Source organism: Apis cerana, linkage group LG9 (assembly GCF_029169275.1).
Source record: "Apis cerana isolate GH-2021 linkage group LG9, AcerK_1.0, whole genome shotgun sequence".
Taxonomy (NCBI): Eukaryota; Metazoa; Arthropoda; class Insecta; order Hymenoptera; family Apidae; genus Apis; species Apis cerana.
The window spans coordinates 6,791,695-6,814,393 of NC_083860.1; the positions used below are offsets into that span (position 1 = coordinate 6,791,695).

At 33.5% G+C, this 22,699-nt stretch overlaps 3 protein-coding genes across 6 annotated transcripts in view; 2 read left to right on the plus strand and 1 right to left on the minus strand.

Annotated features, from left to right (window-relative positions):
* Positions 1–22,699, minus strand: part of LOC108001691 (uncharacterized) — a 99,776-nt gene that overhangs the window by 8,335 nt on the left and 68,742 nt on the right. The gene's annotated exons all lie outside the window — the stretch shown is intronic.
* LOC108002030 (uncharacterized) lies at positions 922–8,885 on the plus strand. Its single transcript, XM_062079267.1, has 4 exons — positions 922–1,502; positions 6,524–6,616; positions 7,184–7,465; positions 7,930–8,885. The coding sequence occupies exons 1-4, from the start codon at positions 1,379–1,381 to the stop codon at positions 8,232–8,234; spliced, it is 804 nt and encodes a 267-aa protein (XP_061935251.1). The 5' UTR covers positions 922–1,378; the 3' UTR covers positions 8,235–8,885.
* Positions 8,275–20,908, plus strand: LOC108001815 (MFS-type transporter SLC18B1-like). The gene is made up of 8 exons (XM_017063068.3): positions 8,275–10,521; positions 15,324–15,419; positions 16,298–16,588; positions 16,934–17,054; positions 17,128–17,351; positions 17,502–17,677; positions 17,755–17,923; positions 18,490–20,908. The coding sequence occupies exons 1-8, from the start codon at positions 10,411–10,413 to the stop codon at positions 18,805–18,807; spliced, it is 1,506 nt and encodes a 501-aa protein (XP_016918557.1). The 5' UTR covers positions 8,275–10,410; the 3' UTR covers positions 18,808–20,908.

Sequence of the window (22,699 nt, forward strand, 5' to 3'; positions counted from 1 at the left end):
CACATGAAAATCCGGGAAACAATGGTGTGGAACGAAAATGAAATCGCGCGGCGAGGAGCGTGAAACGAGGTTTCACAATGGCTGTCGGTCGAATTAATGTTATTAAAACGCTAGTAATAGAGGTTGGTAAAGAGGATGGATGTAGAGCTCTCGCAATGATCGGGCAGAAGCTCGATTGCGCAAAGCGTGCTATTCATTTGGCACATATACACGGCACTTTTCTTCGCTGGGCCCCATTATCTATCCATCTGTTCAACCACGATGGATCGTTGCGCAATGATGGACACTGGAAATTAAATGTCGCCTCTGAACAGGTGGATTTCGATTGCGAAATTGAACGATCATTGTGATCCTCAAATAGGTTGGCGTAGGTCTGAAATGAAAAAATCGTTGCGAAACGAAAACGAACTTCCCCATTTTATTTTATCGATCAGTAATCGATCTCTCTCTTCTTTTTATAAATTAAACGATAAATTAAGAAGTGATACTATCAGAGGTGAGAATATTTCCTTTTCCCTTTTAAATTTTAAGAATTTATAATTGTCTGTAATGAAGAAAAATTATAATGGAGCATTGTAATTTTTTAATCCAGTGATATCTAGTTAAAAATTTTTACAAACTTTAAATTACGAATAAAGGCAAGATAAGGATAAAGGTAAAGATAAGTAAATAAAGGAAAAAAATTTTTAAAAGTATTAAATTAGATTAAACGGAGGAACAAATATTTTCATTACTTGCACGAGGAATACGAAGAGAAATAAGAAATAAAGTAATTTTTCCATTCCAAATTTGATTAATAATGGGATAGAATTAGTGGTAAACAAAGCGCATCGATTCCACCCATGAGAAATGGAAAGAAGAATCGGCGACGGCCGAATAGCAGTCCTCAGAGTAGGGGAATGCTTGCATATAAGACAGAATACGAAAGGAACGCGTGTTTAGTTTACAAGAATCGATCCACCTAGCCACCTTGATTCCTCATCTCGATTATAAATCTCGTGTGTTCGAAATTAATTAAGAGAAAAGAAGAGAAAAAAGTTTATTTAAAAAAAAGAAATCTGCTCAACTTAAAAAGAAAAAAGAAAAGAATATAAAAAAATAACTAAGTGAATCGGTGTGCATTCGTAAATACACAGTGCAAATTCAACTTATATTTTAAGAATTAAAAAGGAACAAATAAATAAACTATCACTGGACATTTTAAATAGAATTTTTTTTTTAATTTAAAATTGAAAGCTCGTGTCAAATTCTTATAATTCTTATCAAAAGATTGGATTAAAAAAATTTAAGAACACGTTCAAGATCCAAGATCTTCAATTGTCCAAGATCACTTTTAATCCCCATTGGTGGACCTCGATCGAGGTCGAAGTTCTCCAACATGCTGTCCCAACGAAGGATAACGATCTGTGCGGTGATTTTTGGATTGTTCTCCGGCGAACTGGTGTCCTGTGATAAGGAACAAAGCAGAAACGCCGCATTGAACGAGCCCGACTTCGAAATTCGTAAGCCAATCCAAGTGCCATTTTCATACTTTTATTACCATGTGATCCGAATCCGTGTCTATCTTTATTCCTATCGATTATCGTGCGAAATAATCTATCATTCAATTGGCGTGTATCAACTGTGTATCAAAAACTAAGGGGAAAAAGAGACAGAGGAGCAAAAATGTTAAAAAGTTAATAAACCGTTACGCAATCACTTTCCATCGGTTTGAAATGACAATTGATAACTGTATTAACTGTCAAATGTGGATAATTAATGTAACATAATAAAAGATAGAAAGATATTTGAAAGTCGATACCAGGCAACTTTCACAACAATGGTGACAGTGGAAGAATAATAATTATTTTAATAATTAATAATAAAAAAATAAATAAATAAAGAATAATGCTCTTCCAAGTTAATACAGAGTTCCAGTTACGCAACAACTTTCCACAGTTCGATAAACCGAGGGATCTGACGATGATTTAACAATTGACAACTCGTGCTCAGACGAACAAGGTTTATCGGACGAATCGAATTTATTTCAAACTCGATTCAGAAGAATTTCACATTGATCGTCGAGTGAGCGTTGTTTGAATATCAGAATATTAGATATAGTTTTTGTTCTTTATATACATATCAAGAATAGGTACACGTTGAACCGGGAACAGAATGAAACGAAATAGTATTACGAGCGAGTAATTATTCCTCGTATTTTCCTTTTACGATCATTGAGCGTATCAGGCCTTTCTCTTTACACGCGGAGAGGAACAGTGGGAAACGATTGTATCGCGGAAGCGCGTTGCATTGCACCAGTTTCTCCTCGTGGTGACAAACCGGCTGACAATTTGGAGCACAACTTTGACCAAGTGTTCCATTTTCTTTTTCCCTTCTTTTCCTTTTCGATATTTCTTTTCAAAAAATGGAGAAAATTATTCTCATCAATTATTCGATTGTTCCTTTCGAAAAGGATTGTAGAAAAAATTGAGTTTGTCGTTGCGCGGAACTTTTCAAAAGTGGAAATTCCCACTTCTTTAGCGTAACCAATCGTTATTTTCTTTCCTTTTGGAAATTGTAAAAATTGAGATTTTCGAGCGAGATTTTGATGTCAAATATTTTTTCCTTTAAAAATTAAAGATTCTTCCGCTTGAGTGTAAAATTTTGACCGTTGTTAAATTTTTAGAAAATTTTTGAAAAAGAAAAGAAAATGTACAGAAATTGAGTTTTTCGACATTTTTTTTTTTGCTATATCACTTTCTTTTCCTTCGTACGAATGGAAGCAAGGAAATTGCTGAATAATTTATCGTAGGAATGTTCATAAATTTTTTGAACATTATCATTGTTTCGAAGGTCGAATTCTCAAACTCGTTGCAATTATAATAAATTTCTGTTCGTTAAATTTGCAAGGCAGATTACGTGTCTTTTATTTGTAAATTAACATGAAAAAAATTACCATGTAAAGTATTTTTTAAGTTAAAAGTTTCAAAATATTAATTATATTAATACCTTGAATTTAGTCTCAAATCGACTTCCTCATTCAACCTCGAAATTTAATAAAAAAGAAATCTTATTCATAGATCACCAACTCGTATTTCTCGTTTTACGATGTCTCTTCGTTTCTTTCATCAAAAAAAAAAAAAAAAAAGATTTATCACAATCCTTCTTCCGTCAAGAAATTATTTCTCAACGAAAACAGATCCAATCATCGAGAGCAAAAAAATTCAAATTCCTCAAATTTCGAGCTCCATTATTTATCTGAACAAATTCTATACAAATCCTATAGGATGCTTATAAACGAGAATAACGAATCTCAGAGGTTAGGGCAGAGATCATCAGGAAAATTCATCGAGAGCAGATTCATTCGAAATCAAATTTCGAGGCTCGTCTCTTATTAAGTACGAAAGGAAAATCCAACGCAACGTTATGGTTGAACGTAATGGTAGCATGGCGTAACGACTCTCGATGGCGTGGCGAAGGTTATGTCAGAGATTGCATAACGCAGGCCCGTGGATCGGTAATCGAGCGGAGAAAGTAGCGGTCTGGTCGATGTTTAGAGCTGGTCTTACGGCTGGTATCCTCGACACGCTCGTCTTCGCATGATTCCTCGAGAGTGAAAGCGTAAACCGGAACGGTGCATCGAACGGTCCAGATTCTTTCGTTGGTCATGGACCTTGCAACGGCCACTGTGTCGATGATGATGATGATGAAATTACCAAGTTTTGTTTTAAGCTCATGGTAATCGAATGGTGGAGTGAGGATATTAGTGGTGGTGTATACTTGGAGTGGGATGGAATTTTTTAGAAAAAATTTATCAGTGATTTTTAAGAGTAAGTGTAGATTAAAATTAATTTGAATGTGATTAGGATTAATTTTAGTATAGATCTGGTGTGTTATGATAATGATAGTAGAGTATTAATGGTTTATATTATAAGTAAGATGAAATTTATTTAGAAAAATTGTATTGGTGTTTTTGGGTGACGATTGAAATTAGTTAGAATTAATTTGAATATGGAAATAGAGCTGTGCAAGTGCTATGATTAATGATAGATGCATATCGAAAATTCAACTTTCGAGGTGAAGTTTCTTTCGAAAAATTTTATCACTGGTTTTCGCTGTAGTTGTTAGAATAAAAATTAAATTTGAATACAGTATACTTTTGTAAAGGTTAGTTAAAGGTTACTTAAAGGTTTTGTAAAGGTTAGTATATTTTATCAAATAGTTAGTAACTGACATATACTTTAATGTTATATTAATGATGGAATAAAATATATTGCAACTAGGATTTAAAAAATTTCTTTAGGGAAATTTTATTAATAATATGTATATGTTAGGAGAGACTTGACTATAAATATAGAATGGCTTAATGTAAGCATATATCATATGTTAACGATAAAGATAGATCTATGAAATTGACAATCAATTAATTTCTTCAACTAACAATTGGCTAGTTGTAAAACCAGGTGGTGTTATTTATTATTGATCAGAGGAATGATCGAAAATATTATGGGATTATAAAGTTGCGTAGGCAGTCATGGTATGCATTTTTCTCTCTATTAGATTAGACGCGTTAGTTTCACTTTTGCTAGATCTACAGCTGATCCTAGCCTAAACTGAACCTAACTGAAAATACTATACTTATTATAAATCTAATTCGATAATCGAGTAACGAAAATAATCGAATCTGAATAATATAATTATTTTTACCATTCAATTTTTGATTTCAATAATTATCTAGTAATTAATATTGTAACTTTGCAAAATAGTAGTAAATAATCAATAGTAGTTAAACGGTAATTCAATCAGAATTGGAATTTTTTTTTTATTCGTCTTCAAACAAAAGAATTTTAAATAATGATAAAAAAATTTCCATATAAATTAATCCCTATGTTAATATCCATTTAAAGCTAAAATGCATATTTAACGATTTCCCCAAGTGTTAACAACAACAGAGATAATAACAACACTGCATTCACGACGCTACACGCATTCAAATCACTTATAAATTCGGTTCCGCATATTTTATATATGTTATTATTGTTTCTCTTAATCATTTCTCTACTCGAATCTGTGTGTCAACGTTCTCACACTATCATCATTTATAATTTTTCACATAATATTTTTTTATATCATTATACACTTGCATCAATCTCGTATTAAGTAGTAATTGTTCAACAAATTGCTTAAACGATTGAAAGAAAAAGTATATAAAAATGTATATAGTAGAGAAAATTATAAGTTATAACAATTATAAATAATGATTGTTAATGATTTATAGCTCAAAGTTTCAAGCCATTGTGCACTATCGTCTATTACTATAGCAATCCATCAATCATTCTACAAGCTGCGAGCAAGAAAAGCGTGTTGCGTCAAACAAAAAAAAGAAAAAAGAAATATTTAAAATTAATGACTCGTATTAAAATTTAACGAGTTTCGAATAAAATGATAAAATAATTTTATAGTCTAACGATTTATATTAACAAATGGATCGTTTCGAACTGGATCGAGGAAAAAAAAAGAGAGAGAGATAATAAATTCCAAAAATTAAAATAAGTTTTTCTTTTTCCCCAAAGGGAAAAAGAAAGTAGCGAAAATTATGCGTCGTAAATTTTCTTCGCTGATGTAACAACGTAGAGTATGATCGCTCAGTAAGAGGTTCTTATTTAAAGTTTTAAGGAATTCTGTATTGTATAAATTGTGACTCGTTTCCGAGGAAAATTGCTCTGCAACGAAATGGAGAAAAATTCGAATAGAGGAAGTCGTTTCTGGACAAACGTTTATGATTTCTTTTTTTTTTTTGTGATCTGTGTAACTTTAAAATATTCCCTGTTCGTTTATTCGTTGGATTGAGTAATAAGATTGTTTCCTAGTTTTTTTATAAATTTTATTTTTGTGCTTGTAATTATATTAACATTATTAACTCAATGAGATTGAAATTTTGGCACATTTTGTAAATATATCATATTCGATTTTGATTTGGTTCGATGTTATAATAGAGATTTATTATTCGTTGTTGTAATATCTAGAAAATTAATATTTCAAAAGTCTTCTATGTGAAAAATTTCCGTGTTCTCTAACTGGATAAGAATCAATTCTGGGAACATTTCAAAGATTCTATGAACTGAATTGTGCGTCAAGTTCGAACGTTTTGCATTTTCATGAAAAAATAAATATAAATAAAGCAGTCCCTGATCAATCTTGTGAATACATGCATAATAAAGAAAGAAGTAGAAATTTCTTTCAAGTAAAATATTTGAAAAGAAATAGAGTATTGATTAGACGATATTATAAAATATCTTTTTGATATTTTATAATATTTAATATCTTATAATTTAATCCATGTTAAGAATTGACAAGAAACGACGAAATAACCGAGATAAATTGGATAAATTTTCTGAAGACATCGGAAGTGATTGCATAAAGGTAGAAAGATGTGTAAATCAAATATAACAGTCATCTGAAATGAAAATTTCACGCTCCATTCTATAGCGTAACATGGAAAATTTGAGATTCTGTTCCTTCAAAATTTTGTACTTTTTCACAGCTGAATACATATTACCCTGCAGTAGGTCAGATCCCAAGATAGACGTGTGCTTTCAGAATACATTGAATCATCTACAGCCATATTTGCTGAAAGGTAAGTAAACATTTTAAAAATATTCTATTAACCTAAACCTTTGAACATAATTAATTTATCTTTATTACTTTTGTATCGCGAAATACCGAAGTACTATTTAACGAAATATATATTATACTTTAAGAATATAATATTTATAATACAGAAATACAAAATTTAGATTGTACGCGTTGAAACGAAAGAAGTACGAATTTGAAGTGGCTCTATTGTCTAAAAAAAAAAAAAAATTGAAGAATAAACACAATATGGAATTAGAATGAAGATATATTACATAATAAGCTCTCGAAATCAGTAGGTTTTAACGTTTATATAAGGTGCAATCAGTGTAATTTCGTTTTACTTGAGTTACTTTATATAAATTAGAAGTATTTCTGCGACTTTGGATACTTGCTTCGTGTTTATTTCGAAATAATTTACGTCACACATATTTTATATAAAAATAAAATACGAATCGAATACATATTTGTATATGCCAAATCTTTATCTCCCTTAAATTTATTAAAACGGCAAATTTCTGAATAAATTCTCAAATTATCCACGTCACATCATCGATTACGATTTGCGTAGGTATTCCTGAACTGGACTTGCCCCCGATCGAACCGCTGATCATCCCTGAACTGGGAATGGAGAACGGCCAAGGGGCTGTTCGCGTCAAGGCATTGTTCTCAAATATCACGGTTATAGGAGCTGGAAATTACTCGTTAACGAAGTCACGAGTCGACGTGAAAACTTACAGGCTTGACGTTCATTTGGCATTCCCGAAGATCGAACTTCAAGGCCGTTACGAGGTCGTGGGAAACGTGTTGCTCTTCCCCATTCAGAGCCACGGCGAATTTTGGGCCCTTTTCGGTGAGTCGGTTACGTTTTCCTTTCTTCGTTTATGAAATAAATAAACGTGAGATATTCTAGATATTAATCAGAAGAAACGAAATATCTTAGCATATTCGATACTCGTATAATTGTTAATTTATATTTATACAAATCTACTATAAGGTATTCATGGTTAATTGAATTAAAAAATTTAAAAAAATTGGCCAATCCCTTAGCGATCGTGACGAGAGCGTAAAAGTAAATTTATTTAAATTTTACATCTTTTTTTATTTTTTTTTTTGATCTTCGAAATAATTTCATTCAAACGAGAACGAGTTTTCCTGTCAAAATTTTCTTTCTTCGAAAGAAGAAAAAATTATATCGATCCACCGCGATGTAGCAAATAGAAAGGAAAAAATACTTTGAAAAAAAGACAGAAACTAGGTAAAAATCGGGAAGAAAAAAAAAAAAAGAAAGAAAGAAAGAAAATGATGGAATTGCAGGTGATGTCCAGGCGGTCGGTCGTATCCAGGGCGCGGAGGAGATCCGCGATGGGGTTCGTTACTTGAAAGTGGCGCGGATGCTGGTCGATTTCGATCTTGGCCGCGCCCGTTTCCGGGTGGTCGATCAATTGAACGGCGACAACGTGATCGGCCAAGCGATGAACCAGTTCCTCAACCAGAACGCGAAGGAGATCATCGAGGAGATGAGACCGGCAGCGAGCGCCAGTATCGCGAAACACTTTAAGAATTTCCTTGGCAAAGCTTTGAACAAGGTCCCGTTGAAAGTTTGGCTTCGTGACACGTAGCTCCACCCTCGTTCTCTTTTCTTTTGAGAACCATCCTCCTTTTTTTTTCTTTTTTTTTCTTTTTTTTTTAATTTTTCACTTTCCTGAAACGATTTTACACGCGGACGTGGAATTGGAACGTCGGAATCGATGAGAGTCAAAGGTGAGAATGGGGAAGGATGTGATCAAGATCGATGGATCTCGACGGACAGATTATTTTGACGATTTCAAAGTGTGCATTGATGTGGATTGAAGAAGAAGAATGATATTAATTAGGGGAAATTTATCGTTTTTTAAGGATTTATACGAATCGAGGTGGTGTTTGAGTGAAGTTGTTTTTGGTCGTTTGAACTTTGGTTGAAAGAATTTTTTCTTTTTTTTTTTTTTTTTTTTACTTGTTTTAAAAGTGAAATTTTGGAAAGTTTTTCTTTCCTTAGGATGATTCCTTTCTATCTACCTTTAATTTTTCTTTCTTAATTTCATTCTATTTATGATCTTTATAATTTTCAGGCAAACGTCTCTGTATTGTACTATTTCCCGTTGTATTTCAATAACAAAAAACAAATGTCTAGTATTATTGTTATTATTTATCGTTAATTTCAATTGCAACGCAGTGATCTTTCATTGTCGATGATGTACGTGCATTAAAGACAATTATTGCTGATCTAAAAATATTCAATTTTGCAAATTTATTTCCTGCATCGAGATTACACGTATAATTCTAATACTATATAATCCAATTTCATCTTCTGATAATTTTCCTTTTACATTTATCCCGACAAAACGATTATTGTTGTTCAAATATTATATCGAATTTTAGGACAGTCGTGAATTTTTATTTTCAAAGATATTTCTCCTTATCGAAATGTCAGATTAAACAGGGACGAGAAAGGGAAAATAAAAATATAATTCTATTTACGTACTTAAGTAAATTTGTCACACACTACCTATCGAGAAATCTTTTCGAATAACGTGTGAAAATTCGAGATAATACGATTTTCTGTGTAACATTGTCTGCCAGGATTACGATAGTTTCTTGTTTACAAAGGTACGTGACGACGGTACACGGTATTAGTCATTATTGAAAACATTTATATTTTATGTTTTCATTATGATTCAAGTATTGTAGATCTATCGTAGAAGATATCATGTCTTAAATATACGTGTAATAATAAAATTTTAAATCTAAAATTCAATCGAAAATAAAATAAAGATGCCAGGATACGTGTTTTAATCCTTAACTGCAGATCGAATGAAGAATAAATTTTTCCACTTTAAATATTCCACTTTAAATTAATGAGAAAAAGAATTCTTGAAAACTTTGCTCTTCGAAAAATAGAATCGTGAATCGTATATTTTCCATGAATTAATAAAAAAAAGTTCAAATAATCAAACAATAAAAATAAAATAAAATTTCTCACCACTTATATATAAATCAAATACAATAAATTATTTCCTCGCAAATCACTCTCATTAATTGAAAATATTTAATTCCTCGTCATTTAATATTATCTTTCAACATTGTATCAAAAATATTTAAAGTCCCTCGTTCACGGATCTTGAGAAACAAGAATCACATCACTTTCAAATCACTCGATCCCCACAAGCACAAGAATCGAACAAATCACTTCGTTCTCAAAACGAGAAATCAAAATTCCATGAAATTTCGCTCGATCCATCCATCATCCACGAATCTCGATAAGAATCGAACAGGAGCCACCCGAAACCCGAAGTTTCCCTCCAAAATTTTCACTCCAACGATCGAGAACGACGCGTGGTACCTCGTCCACGCTCGGCCATGCTCGCAGGGAAGAAACGAAAAAGTCGTAGAAAGTCGCGCAACATGTCTGCCGATAATGGGAATTAGAATCGCGGTAGGTCGTATCGTTCGACCTATGACCCCTCCGTGTCACGTCCTCTCTCCCTCCTGTAGCAATGATTCCTTGTTGAAAAGTAGCCGGTTCCTCGCCTCGTTGTCGCACAACCGTTTCGAGAGCACGCCAAGCCGCTTTGGCGTTGTTGTCGCTGTCGAACACGCGCACCATTTATCGTAATCCGTAAAGGGTGGCGAAGGGTGGGTGCTGAGATCGGTGGCGAGAAGAGGTCTGGCCCCGATGGTGGGCCGAGACGAGTTTAGGAGGATATTGGCTCAGTGGGTTTAGTCGAGAGAAGGAAGCTGGTCGAGAAGAGGACGAAGATGATGGCCCAATTCACCAAGAGGCAATGGCTCACGTTGATCGTCATCAGCATCGCCGATTTCGCGAACGCGATCTGCGTTTCGCTCCAGGCGCCGTTTTATCCGCAGGAGGTGAGTAATAGAAACGAGTGGGAAGGATCGATGGTGTGTGCTCAGTTCTGATCGCTTTTTCTAACTTTCTTCCAGAATATATGGATGGGGGGATTATTTTTGCTTTTGGTTTTGATTGATTTTCGATTCTTTTTTTTCTTTGTTCGTTCGTTTGAAGGAAGAAAGAGGTTATCTAAGTGAGTTTGTTTGAATTTTTTTACGAAATGTAGTCGCAACTCGAGAGAAAGGTTAGAAGACATTGTCTCGAATGATTGTACCATGTAAATGATACGAAATTTAATATAGGAAGTGTTATGATAATACAAACGCTTCTTATACAGCAACTGTATATGTTTGTATAAGATAGATTTAGACTTGTGTCGTGTCGATTGACTTTTACAGTGAGTTTTATTATTATTATCAGTTATAAGCTTGTTTTGTCCAGATAAACGAGAGTAGAATTTATTATGCTTAATTTGATTACACCGTTGTTTTTAAATGTAGCTTGCACTCGTTTACAAATATTTTAATACGATGATTATTTTATTGCGATAATTAGAGGGTATTAACTCCTTTATCTTCCGACTTAAGGCAAATTTACACGGTTCGTGTAAAATCGGCAAAATATCGAACGAAATTAAACTTGGAATAAAATCAGTTTACGGCAGGGAGGACGTCTTCTGATTCAGTTCGCAAGATTTCTGTAAATTTCTTCGTTAAATTTCTTTGTTGAGTTGAGAACGTTGAAGAAGAAGAAGAAGAATATATGGAAAGAGTAGAAAAGAAATGGAAGAAGGAAAAGAAAGTATCGATATAAGTCGGTGCATGGCAGGAAGGACGTTCTCTGTACGATTTCTTATCTGTAGCTTGTCTGGAAAGGGGTTCAGCATATCGACGCTCGAGTACAAGTTATCAATTCTACGTGGTTCATTAAGAAATTACTTACTTAACGCGATCCACGCGTCGCCTGATATACGTGAAATCCATGACAATAAGAATCCTATTCTCATAGAACGTTTCCTTTTTTTCCCTTTCCATTTTAAAATAGTTCAATTTCGGTAGAAATTTTTGTATAAACTGCAAGTTTATTTTTGCAATGAAAAATATTTCTTTCGGATAAATAATAATACGTAAGAATAATTTTTATATAAAATCCTATTCAAATTTAATCGAACTCGTGCACTATTATTCGTAAAATATATATATATACGTATAATTTTCCTTTTCGTCGGTACATTTTATACTTTACCTGTGATTCAATGATTCTTTAACGAGAAAATTTTAACAAGTATCAAATGGAATGAGGATAAGAGTGAATCTTCAGAATTCGAACGTTTGCGATTGGAACAATGTTCAATCGGATCGAAACGTTCGTGATAAATTAATCACGGGAGTGACAAGCTAATATAAATCGCCACGCGATTGCCAATTAATGCTGCATCAGACGAGTCATTAATTTAATTAATTACGTGTTTCTGAGAGAAAATAATCGCGGTTCCTCGCCATCCACTTGTTCATATATCCCACCAATTTCTTCGTCGTGATAAAAATTCTATTAAGAAATTTGCTTCGACATTTTATTACAATGTTACATATTGTGTTCTGGAAATTATTTTTTTTTTTTTTAGAGACAGACAGGCTTATGGAAATGGTAAAAATTGCGTAACATAGACGCAAAAATTGTATGGCGTCGTCGAAACGATTACGTCAGTCATTATCGATATTACGACTTTTTTTCAAATATTTATAAATACATCTGGCTCGAAAACAAGTAATCTCTCTTTTTGTTGAAGATGATAGCTTGAGAATCGTAAATTATTCATGCTAAAAGTTGTACACGTACGCTTGTAAACTTGACTCGATGAAAGATTACGAGGAAAAATAGCAAGTTGGAGGAGACGATGTTGGAGCCATCCTTTTGATCGAAAGATCCAAAAAATGATAATTGGAATTTTTAAAAAGTTTCTGATATTATTATTAACAATTATTTATAATTTGAATTGTACGATAATTCCTTAATTATTTTGAAATATAAAAATTTGATAAAATACGATAGATTAAAAATTTTAAAAGATTCGTAGCATTAATTAATGAAATGAGAAATTCGCAATATCAAAAGTAAACAAAATTCGTTTAACTAAGATATTTTGTTGAAAAATTTTGTTGAATAATAGCCTGATGCAACATAACACGATTGTTAACTAATGCTTGTGTGATCTTTTTCTAGATGTATCTATGCATTCTTCTTTATTTTCTTTCTTTTTTTTTTTTTTTTTTTTCCTCTTTTAAAACACGAGTATAGCATAACGAAAATAAGTGTCGTGTGTTGTGAAAAAATGAGAACGTTTAAATGTTTAAACGATGGAAATGAAGTTACATTTGATAGTAATCAATAAACGTAACGTAATACAAAATTAATAATTAAAATACAAAATAAAAATTAAAATAAGTAGTAAGTGAATCGTCAGATAAATAATCTCGTTAGCTAGACGTTAATGAAATTTTCTGATAGCAAGTTAAAAGACCAGTTTTTTATTATTTTGGCTACTTAGAAGGCGCCATCTTTTCTCTTCTTCTTCTTCTTCTTCTTTTTCTTCTCTTTTTCTCCAAGAGATAATCAAACGTCGTTTATATTATTCTTCATTGCATCATTATTCTCTATATATCTCTCCTTTATTGTACATAACAAGTATTTAAATTCTTAACTTAGAAAACTTTGTAACTTTGTTGAAAATCGTAGGATCTTTTGATAAAGGAAAATTTATATGAATATTTAATTCGAGAGAAGTATTAATATTAATTAAAAAAGAAAAAATCTCGTAAGATAGAAGAAAATTTTTATCGACATTCGATTCTACAGAAAAATTATCCCGTATATTCAACACGATTAAAGAATCGATAAACTAGATAAGTGAGAATTATGAAACGATAATCAATCACAAATAAATTGTCGCTACTTTGTGAAGTATTATATCGAATTACCAGTTTCGAATACTTTTTCAATGATTCATGATGCCAGACACAACAAGAATTATCTATCACGCATTTAAATAGGTATATTTATGTACTAGAGTTCGATATGTAAGGTTGCACTTATGTAATAGTGTTACGTATAGAAGAGTACAATAGAATATTGCATTTCTCCTTCACAAGAAATCTGTTTTTAGAAACTTTCCCCCCCCTCCTCTCTTTTCATTTTTGAACACTTTTCAATCCTTAGGATAATACACTTTTCCCAAATTCCTTCTTCAACCTTTTCGATTTTGATTTTTAAACTTTCTCACGCAACAATTTCTCAATTTTACATTTTGCCTAATTTCTAAAAAAAGTGATTTCTATTAAAATTTTGAAAAATCATCCACGATGAAATAGAATAATCTTTGGAATCTTTTAATTACGTGATCGATCGACGTTCGATTTTCGTTCGATACTCCGTACAAAATAATTTATTTTCTCATTTAAATTATTTTCCTTAGATATACACCCGATATCTGTTTCAAAAGATGATGTTCCAATGTAATTACGTTATCTCTATTGGTATGAATTATTTCACATTGTTATCTCCTGTTATTGTTAGAGTTCTATTTCGGATTGTATTATGCTGACAGTGAGAAAAGATAATTTATTTGTTTTGATCTCTATTACAATCTTTTAGAAATTCTTCGGTTTATAATAGTGACACACTCGCATCCGTAATCTCGCTGTGTAGTAAACACTTTAATTGGAGCACAGATCGCGTATTTATCCGTAACACGTCTACTTTTTGATCGACCGTTGCCAGATATTCGAGGAACGTGAATGGTAATGCCGATTTAAGGAAATCGATATATTCGAATGTAAATCGAAGTAGAGAATGTTTATAAAAGAAATTATCATTTACAATTTTAAAGAATTGAATTCATTTATAGGCTTACAACTGTCACAAAAGTATTTGTAGCATTAAAAAATTTATAGGATTAATTCTATTTTCTTTTTTCATTAATTTACTTAATCTATCGTTTCCAAATGAAACGAACATTAAAACATTAGCACAACTTAGTCACAAGACAACTTATCCTATTATTATCACAAAATATGTATGTCATTTCGTGTCAATTAATAAAATGTTCTTATCAAAACCTCGTAATCCGAATGATTGATACAATGCAGATAAAAATTTCGTGAGAATTTTGCAATCTAACACAATTTGTTTACAGTTGTACGATGAATAATAATTCGTTAAAACGAAGTGAAAACATCTTTCTTAGATTAAAAGATAAACGAATCAATTTTTTTCGAGATTTCGTCAGAATCTTGTCGTTGAAAATTATTCCTTATCTTATTATCAAGTTTTTAATTTTAATATAAAGTACCACTAATTTCTATGTGCTAATTTTAATTTGCCTTCCCAATACACTTCAAAAATCAAAAGATACTTCTTTTATGAATAATTAATTTTTATACAATTCAATAAAGAATCTCTATTTATTTTATTTATTTATAATTTATTCTAATTCTATCATCTACATATAATATTTCTTCAAAAGAAAATTATTTCACTTTAATCGACGCAACAATTGAAAATCATCGATAGAAGTTTTTCTTATTTTTCTGAAATCTTCCGAGGAACCGTTTTCCTTCAACAATCTTCGTGACTCTTCGCTGAAGTGTCTAAAGTTTATCAAGATTTATCATGGCCAGCACTCGTTAATTGCACTCGTGATAATGCGACGAAACGCGTAGCAATAACATGGAATCGTCTAACATTCGATTTCGAATCTTGAGTTTGAGAAAAATTATTTGTTGAACTCGCGTGCCATTTTTTGGTAATTTTTTTTTCGCAGGCTGAGAAGAAAGGAGCATCGCCATCCGAGTACGGATTAGTCTTTGGGATTTTCGAGTTCATCGTGTTCATCATCAGCCCTCTGTACGGACAATACGTGAGTGAAACAATTATATTGTAATTTATCGTTAATTCTTGATTCACTCGAATCATCTTGCAATTATTTTTAAATTAACGTTTTTGTCTATCAAACTTTTTTGTTGGTATTTTATTTTAGTATCGTGGCAATAATGGAAGATAGTTACCATAAGTAGGTACATTAGATTTTGTTACAGAATTTCAAATTAAAAAAATTAAAAAAAAAAAATCAAAATTATTACAAAATATTGAAATGAAATGAAAAAAAAAAGGAAAACGTTCGTATAAATAATTGATCAAAAAGAATTATTCGATTATAATCTCAAACGCGAGGAATGTTCCAGTTTACTTTACTGTATTAATTTGCCTACTTGTAGGCGCTCGCTTTTCATCACCGATATATTTCCTTCTTCCGCTAACGAAACTACTTCCAACCAGTTCATTTTATGTCCAAATAAAACTAAAATAGTTTAAGATCGACGTGTTTCTCAATCTTCGAACGTGACTATAAATATCACTCTTATCTTTACTATTAGAAAAAAAATGTAAGAAAAAGGAGAACAAAAATAACGTGATCGAAGGGACCGAAGAGATAAAGTATCGCTCTTCGAGCCAGCTTCCAAAACACTTTCATTTAACACTCATATTATTCATTCATATTTCATATTAATTAAATTATATTTAAACGTTATATTTAAACAATAATAATCAAGTTTTAAAGTTCTGAATTTTTTTTTATCCATTATCAAAATAAAAGAATCACGATAATTAAATATAACAATTTCCACCATTAATAATGCCATAAATACTAATATAAGATTACTTTCTCTTAATATTCTCACAACGCACTTTCATTTACATTTTGACAATAAAACCGATTGTTGTTGCACATTGTAGTTGCACCGAATCGGGCCGAAGCTGTTGTTCAACGGCGGTATCCTGACAACAGGGACCTGCGCCATCTTCTTCGGTCTGTTGGACAAAGTGAACGGCCATTATCCGTTCATAATCCTTTCGTTCGTGATTAGAATCGTGGAGGCTATGGGGAACGCGGCGTTCCTCACCGCAAGTTTCGCCATTATCGCCAAAGAATTCCCCGATAACGTCGCCACCACTTTCGCCAGCCTGGAGACATTTTTCGGCCTGGGCCTGATCGTTGGCCCAACTGTCGGCGGTATTCTTTATCAGGTAAGACAGATAATTTCTCGAAAAAGAAAAGAAAACTATTCTCGTAGATTTGAAACGCATTAAGGATAATAGTTATGAATCATTCGTTCTTCGTTCTTACTTCGGGTTTATGGTTCTCTGGTTGGAATGGCCATGGTAGAAATGAATACAGAATTGGAAGCAATTGTAAAGAGATTAGGATAATGGATCACTTTAGAATTTATTCTCTGAAAGATATCGAGGCTTTTTAATCTATCTTACGTAAGATGTAAATCTGAATTGGTAATTTGTATTTTTAAATTAACCGGATTAGGTTGAACAAGCTTGTGCTATTGACAATTTTGAACGGGCGTTTTTTAAATACAGGTTGGAGGATACACGACACCCTTCGTTGTCCTGGGATCAGCTTTATTCACGACCGCAGTTATGACCATCTTCATCCTGCCAGTTCATTCTAACAATAATCAAACTAATCCCAATACAGTGGGTGAGTGGTATTGACAATTTTTAATCGTTCATAAATTGATAATCGTAATCGTGACTTAAAAATATTTTTCCAGGCGTGAAGAAAGCTTTGAGAATTCCAGGCGTATTGATCGCTACGTCCTCCATAATAGCGACCAGTATGAGCATAGGATTTTTGCAAGCAACCCTGGAACCTCATTTAAGACAATTTGACCTGAGCCCTATCGTTCTAGGCTTAATGTTCGTGATCAACGGCGGCACTTACGCCATTACCGCCCCCGCCTGGGGATGGCTCTGCGACAAGCATTCGCATCCGAAAGTAATTATCAAAATCTCCTCAACACGCTTGATCGTCCTTCTATCTTGGTCACGAATAAATGCGCCAAGATTCGGCAATTTTCGAAAAATTGTCTCCTCAAAACGAGGATGAGAAATGGAAAGAATTGAGGAATTTGAAAAATTTTTTTAGGTAGCCACCGTAGCCGGATGTATCCTCGTGGTAATAGGATTTATCTTAGTCGGACCAGCACCTTTTATACCATGCCCAACTCTACTCTGGATGACGATCTGCGGTTTGGTTGTTCACGGTTTAGGTATGGCTGCACAACTGGTTGCCAGTTTCACGGATGCTTTGAGGACGTCTATGTACGTTGATCATTAGCCTTTAGTTACTCGTTCCAATTGGTGATTTTTCGAATAATTTTTCCCTGTTAACGTTTCAGACAATACGGATTCCCAAATAATTTGGAGACCTACGGTCTGATCAGTGGATTGTGGACAAGCACGTTTGCGCTCGGAGCCTTCATCGGGCCCAGTGTGGCAGGAATTTTATTGGACAATATTGGATTCAGAAATGCTACGATGTTCATCGTACTGCTTCACATGCTGGTGGTAAGTGTATCGAAATTCGTTTTTAAATCACCATTTCACGTTGTAATTTATCATAAACTTCCATTTATCCGTTTTGGACTAATTTCTCACATTGCAATAAATAAAAGTAATAAAAAAAAACAAATTTTTGGAAATTTAGAAATAATTTACACAAAAAAAATTGGCTCCCTTGGTTCTATCTCTTTTGAGCTCATCATATATCTACTTCAGCCAAAATAATTACTTTGACCAACAGAAAATTTGTTAGACTATTAGCAACTATTATCACGGAGCAAAATGAAATTTAAATATTTCTGTATTTTATGATCCATTGATGGATCATATTATTATGTTCCATCCTTCCCTTTAATTCCATACATTCCATTTTTTCCATTGCCAATAATCGCACGCCATATATCGCAATTCACACATCCAGATGATCGTTTCCATACATATAACAATATTTCTTATCTTCATCGCAACAAAAGAGGCCTTATTCCATCCCTATCTAATCTGACCAAGTTTCGACCACCTATAAACGTCTCTCTCACATTTATCTCTCATTCTACATCCATATATATATATAGGGCGCAATGGCAGCTGTGTTCCTGAGCACGTGCACCCTGAGACACAAGCCTTACACAGAGATCAACGCCGCGACGGAGGACCCCAGGACACCTTTGACGGACAGTTGCCAATCGCGAAGCGGAAGCTATCGCCACCCCTCGCCCAGGGGGGGCCAGGGCGTGCCGATCATGGACAGGCCGAGCGGGATGAATTCCTTGATCGTTTGCAACAGTTACTCGAACAGGGCCGGGGCATGGTCCAGGGCGTCGTACAGCGGCCGTTACTCGCACAGCTACGGCTCCATCGAGACGAAGAGGTATCTGGAGATGACCACGTGACGGGTGTCGTTGTAAAAAAAAGAAGAAAAAAAGAAAAAAAAAAGAAGGATTGCAACATCTCGGATAGGGTCGTGCCCCGCCAGTATTGTCGCCTGATTTTTACGTTCTCGGGTGGAGAGTGGATTTGTTCGGGGGGAGAGTTCTCTATTGACCTGTCGTTGTGATAAATATATATATATATATGTATATATGTATATATATATATATATGTATGTATATATACAGTCGATTCTCGAAGGAAAAAGGAAAATATTGAAAATATTGAGGTTTGTTATACGAAGTTAGTAAAAATTGTTTCGAGTGTGAATGATCGAACGAACGAATGTTGTTGGAGACACCTCACAGAGGAGGTGTGAATTTTAACGATAATCTTTATAACTCGATGAATAAAAAGCCTCGATTGACATTAATGTTTCGTCATTTGGTAATTTAGATTCGTTCGTTTAGAATTGACTGAGAAGATGTAGCGAGATAGGGATATATTAGCATCCTGTGCGCACGAGTGAGAGAGGTGGAGAGGCAGGTTAGGGGAATTCATTTCGAGTATCTATTTTGAATGTTTGATAAGAGGATTTACGCGCATTTATGGGAATATATTTGATCCAAGTTGGTTTTGGAATTTAGAGTTTAGGTTGAACTTTAAACAATTCATTGAATGGAAATTGTAATGGTAACGTCTATTTGAAATTGTATTTATATTCACTTTGCATATCTCGTCGAAGAGATAGTTACAAAACGTATGGATAATAGGTTGATAGTGTGTGTACATACAAAAGTGAATTATGTAATATTTCGTCAAGGTAATAATAAAAAATGAGAGAGGTGTTTCGCAAGTTTATCGTTCGAATAAAATTTAATAAAATCGATGGATGAAAAGATGGAGAGTGGAATAATAAGCAAATGTTTAATAAGAATATATTTAGTGTCGAGTTAGTGGAAGAAATATAGGTGTTTAAATTAATCAAATTAGGATTTCTTTTTTTTTAATAGTGTAATCCTGTTAATTATTTATTAATAAAAATTTAATAATTATCTCATATCGATGATTTTAAAAATTTTGAATACGAATCGTGAACCATTTTAATAATTATCGATTCTTATTTAAAATATTCTTATTTATTTAACAGATATTATCTAATAAACAAATTGAACAAAATGAAATTAGTAGAAACTTAGTAGAAATTTTCTACTATTCTTACATAAGTGAAGTAAATCTTATCAATCGACTTCACTTCGATTTTTAATTAATAATGAAAGAAAGAAAGAAAGAAAGAAAACGTTTTTTCGAAACGAAAGAGTCGGGAACAGTTCTTATTTGATTCTCGTGAAAAACGAAACAAAAGGTGCAAATTTCTTCTAGGATCGAATCTGAGTAAATTGTCAAAGATAAATCGAGGAATTTATGATGTTTCAAACAGTATTCTCAGGATACAGATGCAAGATCGTTGCACTTCAATCGATTAAAAACTATCATTTTTAACGAAGGAAGAATCGTTGGTTCGATCAATGAAACAATTGAGAGATTGAAAAATAATTGGAAGGAACTATAAGAAGGATAATTCCTTACCAATTTTTTATTTATTTTTTTTTTTTTCGTAAGAAAAACTTTCTATTATAAAATTTGTAATTTTTTCTCGATTTACATTTTTGTTCAGATAAAAAAAAAAAAATTACTCATCATTATATCATTGATGATTATATTATCCTGATCAAATCATCAAATCGTGATTAAATTTAAGAGAAAAAGATCCTTAAATTATGAATTTTTCAATTTATTATTATTATTATTATTATTATTATTATAATTATCGTTCAACGATGGATTGTTATTAGCAATTAAAAAATGAGGCACGACCCTGAAATAGAGATCTCATGTACAAAAAAGCGCATTTTTTTTTTGTAAATAAACTCGTCCCCGTCTAATTATCGTCTCAGACAAATCATCCAAAGAAAATATCTGTACATATTACGCTCGCGCATGATTTTAATCCCGTCATCGTCAATGAATCTCGTCGATGACATCTTTTCGATCATGTTGTGGATGTTGTATAATTAATTAATAATTTTCAACGAGTTCTTTAATAAAAGAAAAAAATTTTTACTCATCGCTCTACTTAATCCTCTTATCCATCCATCTCATCGTTGAATATTATCGATTGAATATTCATCCGTTCGCAGTCACTTCAAAGTTACTCGAGAAATCTCTTAATTCTTATTCGCTCTTATTTTTCAGTTCAATTAACTTTAACACGCGTCCGCCTAAAACCTCTGTACTCTCATAAATATTTCAGTAACTCGTTTTAATAATCCATCGAGGTAATTGTAAGCAAACGTAATTTAATCCACCTATCAGATTTATAAAAAGAATTCCAATTAACTTTCGAATTTCGATGGATTAAAAATTTCGAGTATCGTTTTAATCAATCTCGTCCCGACGCGAAAACACTCGTAAAATTTTAATCCACGATCGAAACAACGTTCCCTCAACCGTCATCCCCGGAAATTGGATCTCTGTAAAATTTTCCCTCTCGCGACGAGACGGGAAAATTCAACAATTTTCACCGGGCAAAGATTTTCACTCTCGATCAGCGGGCAACGAGACGCGTCGTTTTCTTCGCGCCCGCTTAAAATTCCAAGGCGCTCGCGCATACGTGACACACCCACGCACGTGCGCGAATTCTTTTGGAAACAATAGAACACGTCGGGCTGCCGCCGCATGCAACGACGTTGCACGCACGTGCATGTGGAAGTACACCGGTGGAAATCGATGGTTTCCTCGCCGATGATTCACTTCGTGCACGGGTCATCCAGCCCTCCTTCAGTTCGAAACCAGTTTAGTTCTCTTAGGTTGGAACTTAGCTCCATAGAAAACTTCGATCAGTCAGTTTGTTAAAATTTCCGATCAAATTCGAAATGGGGAAAAATTGGGGAATAATAAATAAATTCTCTGAAAGTTCGTTTCAGGAAATGAGAAACTCTTTCTCTAGAAATTTTTCACTCCTTTTTCTTTTTCTTAAATTTTCGTAAACTATTTCAGTAACCTCAATAAGGAAGAAAAAATGATTAGATTAATTTTAAAATACGTTAAAATTAATTATGAAATTATCGTCGATAATTTCGGTGGAGCAACAACGTGCCGCGCTTTTACAACGTAATCGAGGAAAGCACCTCCTCCCCCTCTACCTCCAGACCCCTTTGCCATATTTACAAAGCGCACCGCTGCCTTTTGACTTAAGATGGCGTCCCGTCCCGCTACTTCCGGTTCGACGTCCGATAAGTCGATCGTAAATTTCGCCAGCCGAGTCACCCTCGCGCGAATTCGCAGCTCGTAAAGCAACACGTACGAGCTTATACAGCTCGTGACTGTATTTCCTTTATTCCATTCCTCTCATCGGCGGTGTGCATCGACCGGAAATTATACCGTTCTCCGCGTGATGCGCCACGTGCGAATTTATTCCGTCCATTATGTTGCAGAAACAGTGTGTCATCGGTGTGGAAAAGAAAATTTTCGAGACGATGAAAAGAATTGGCGGATTCGACAGAGAGAGAGAGAGAGAGAGAAATGATGCGAGGAGAGGGAAAAAATTTCTTTCCTCGAAATTGAGAAGTTGAGAAGAAAAAGGTCAGACTTATCGGAAGAATTTTAAGACGCGATGAAGGAAAATTAGGGCATCGATGAAAAGTGAGGTAAAGTTTGGTACTGAGAAGTAGGAGATGGAAAGGATGGAATTTCGAAAATGAACACCGTGGAAGAGGATCGTAATTATTTCTTCGTAACAGAGAAACGGGCGAACGAAAGCGAAGCAAAAGAAACGAAAGGAAGAGGAGTGAATTATTAACGCACGTTGAGGTCAACGGTGTGCATCCAAGTGTCCGTTGATGCAGTTCAGGA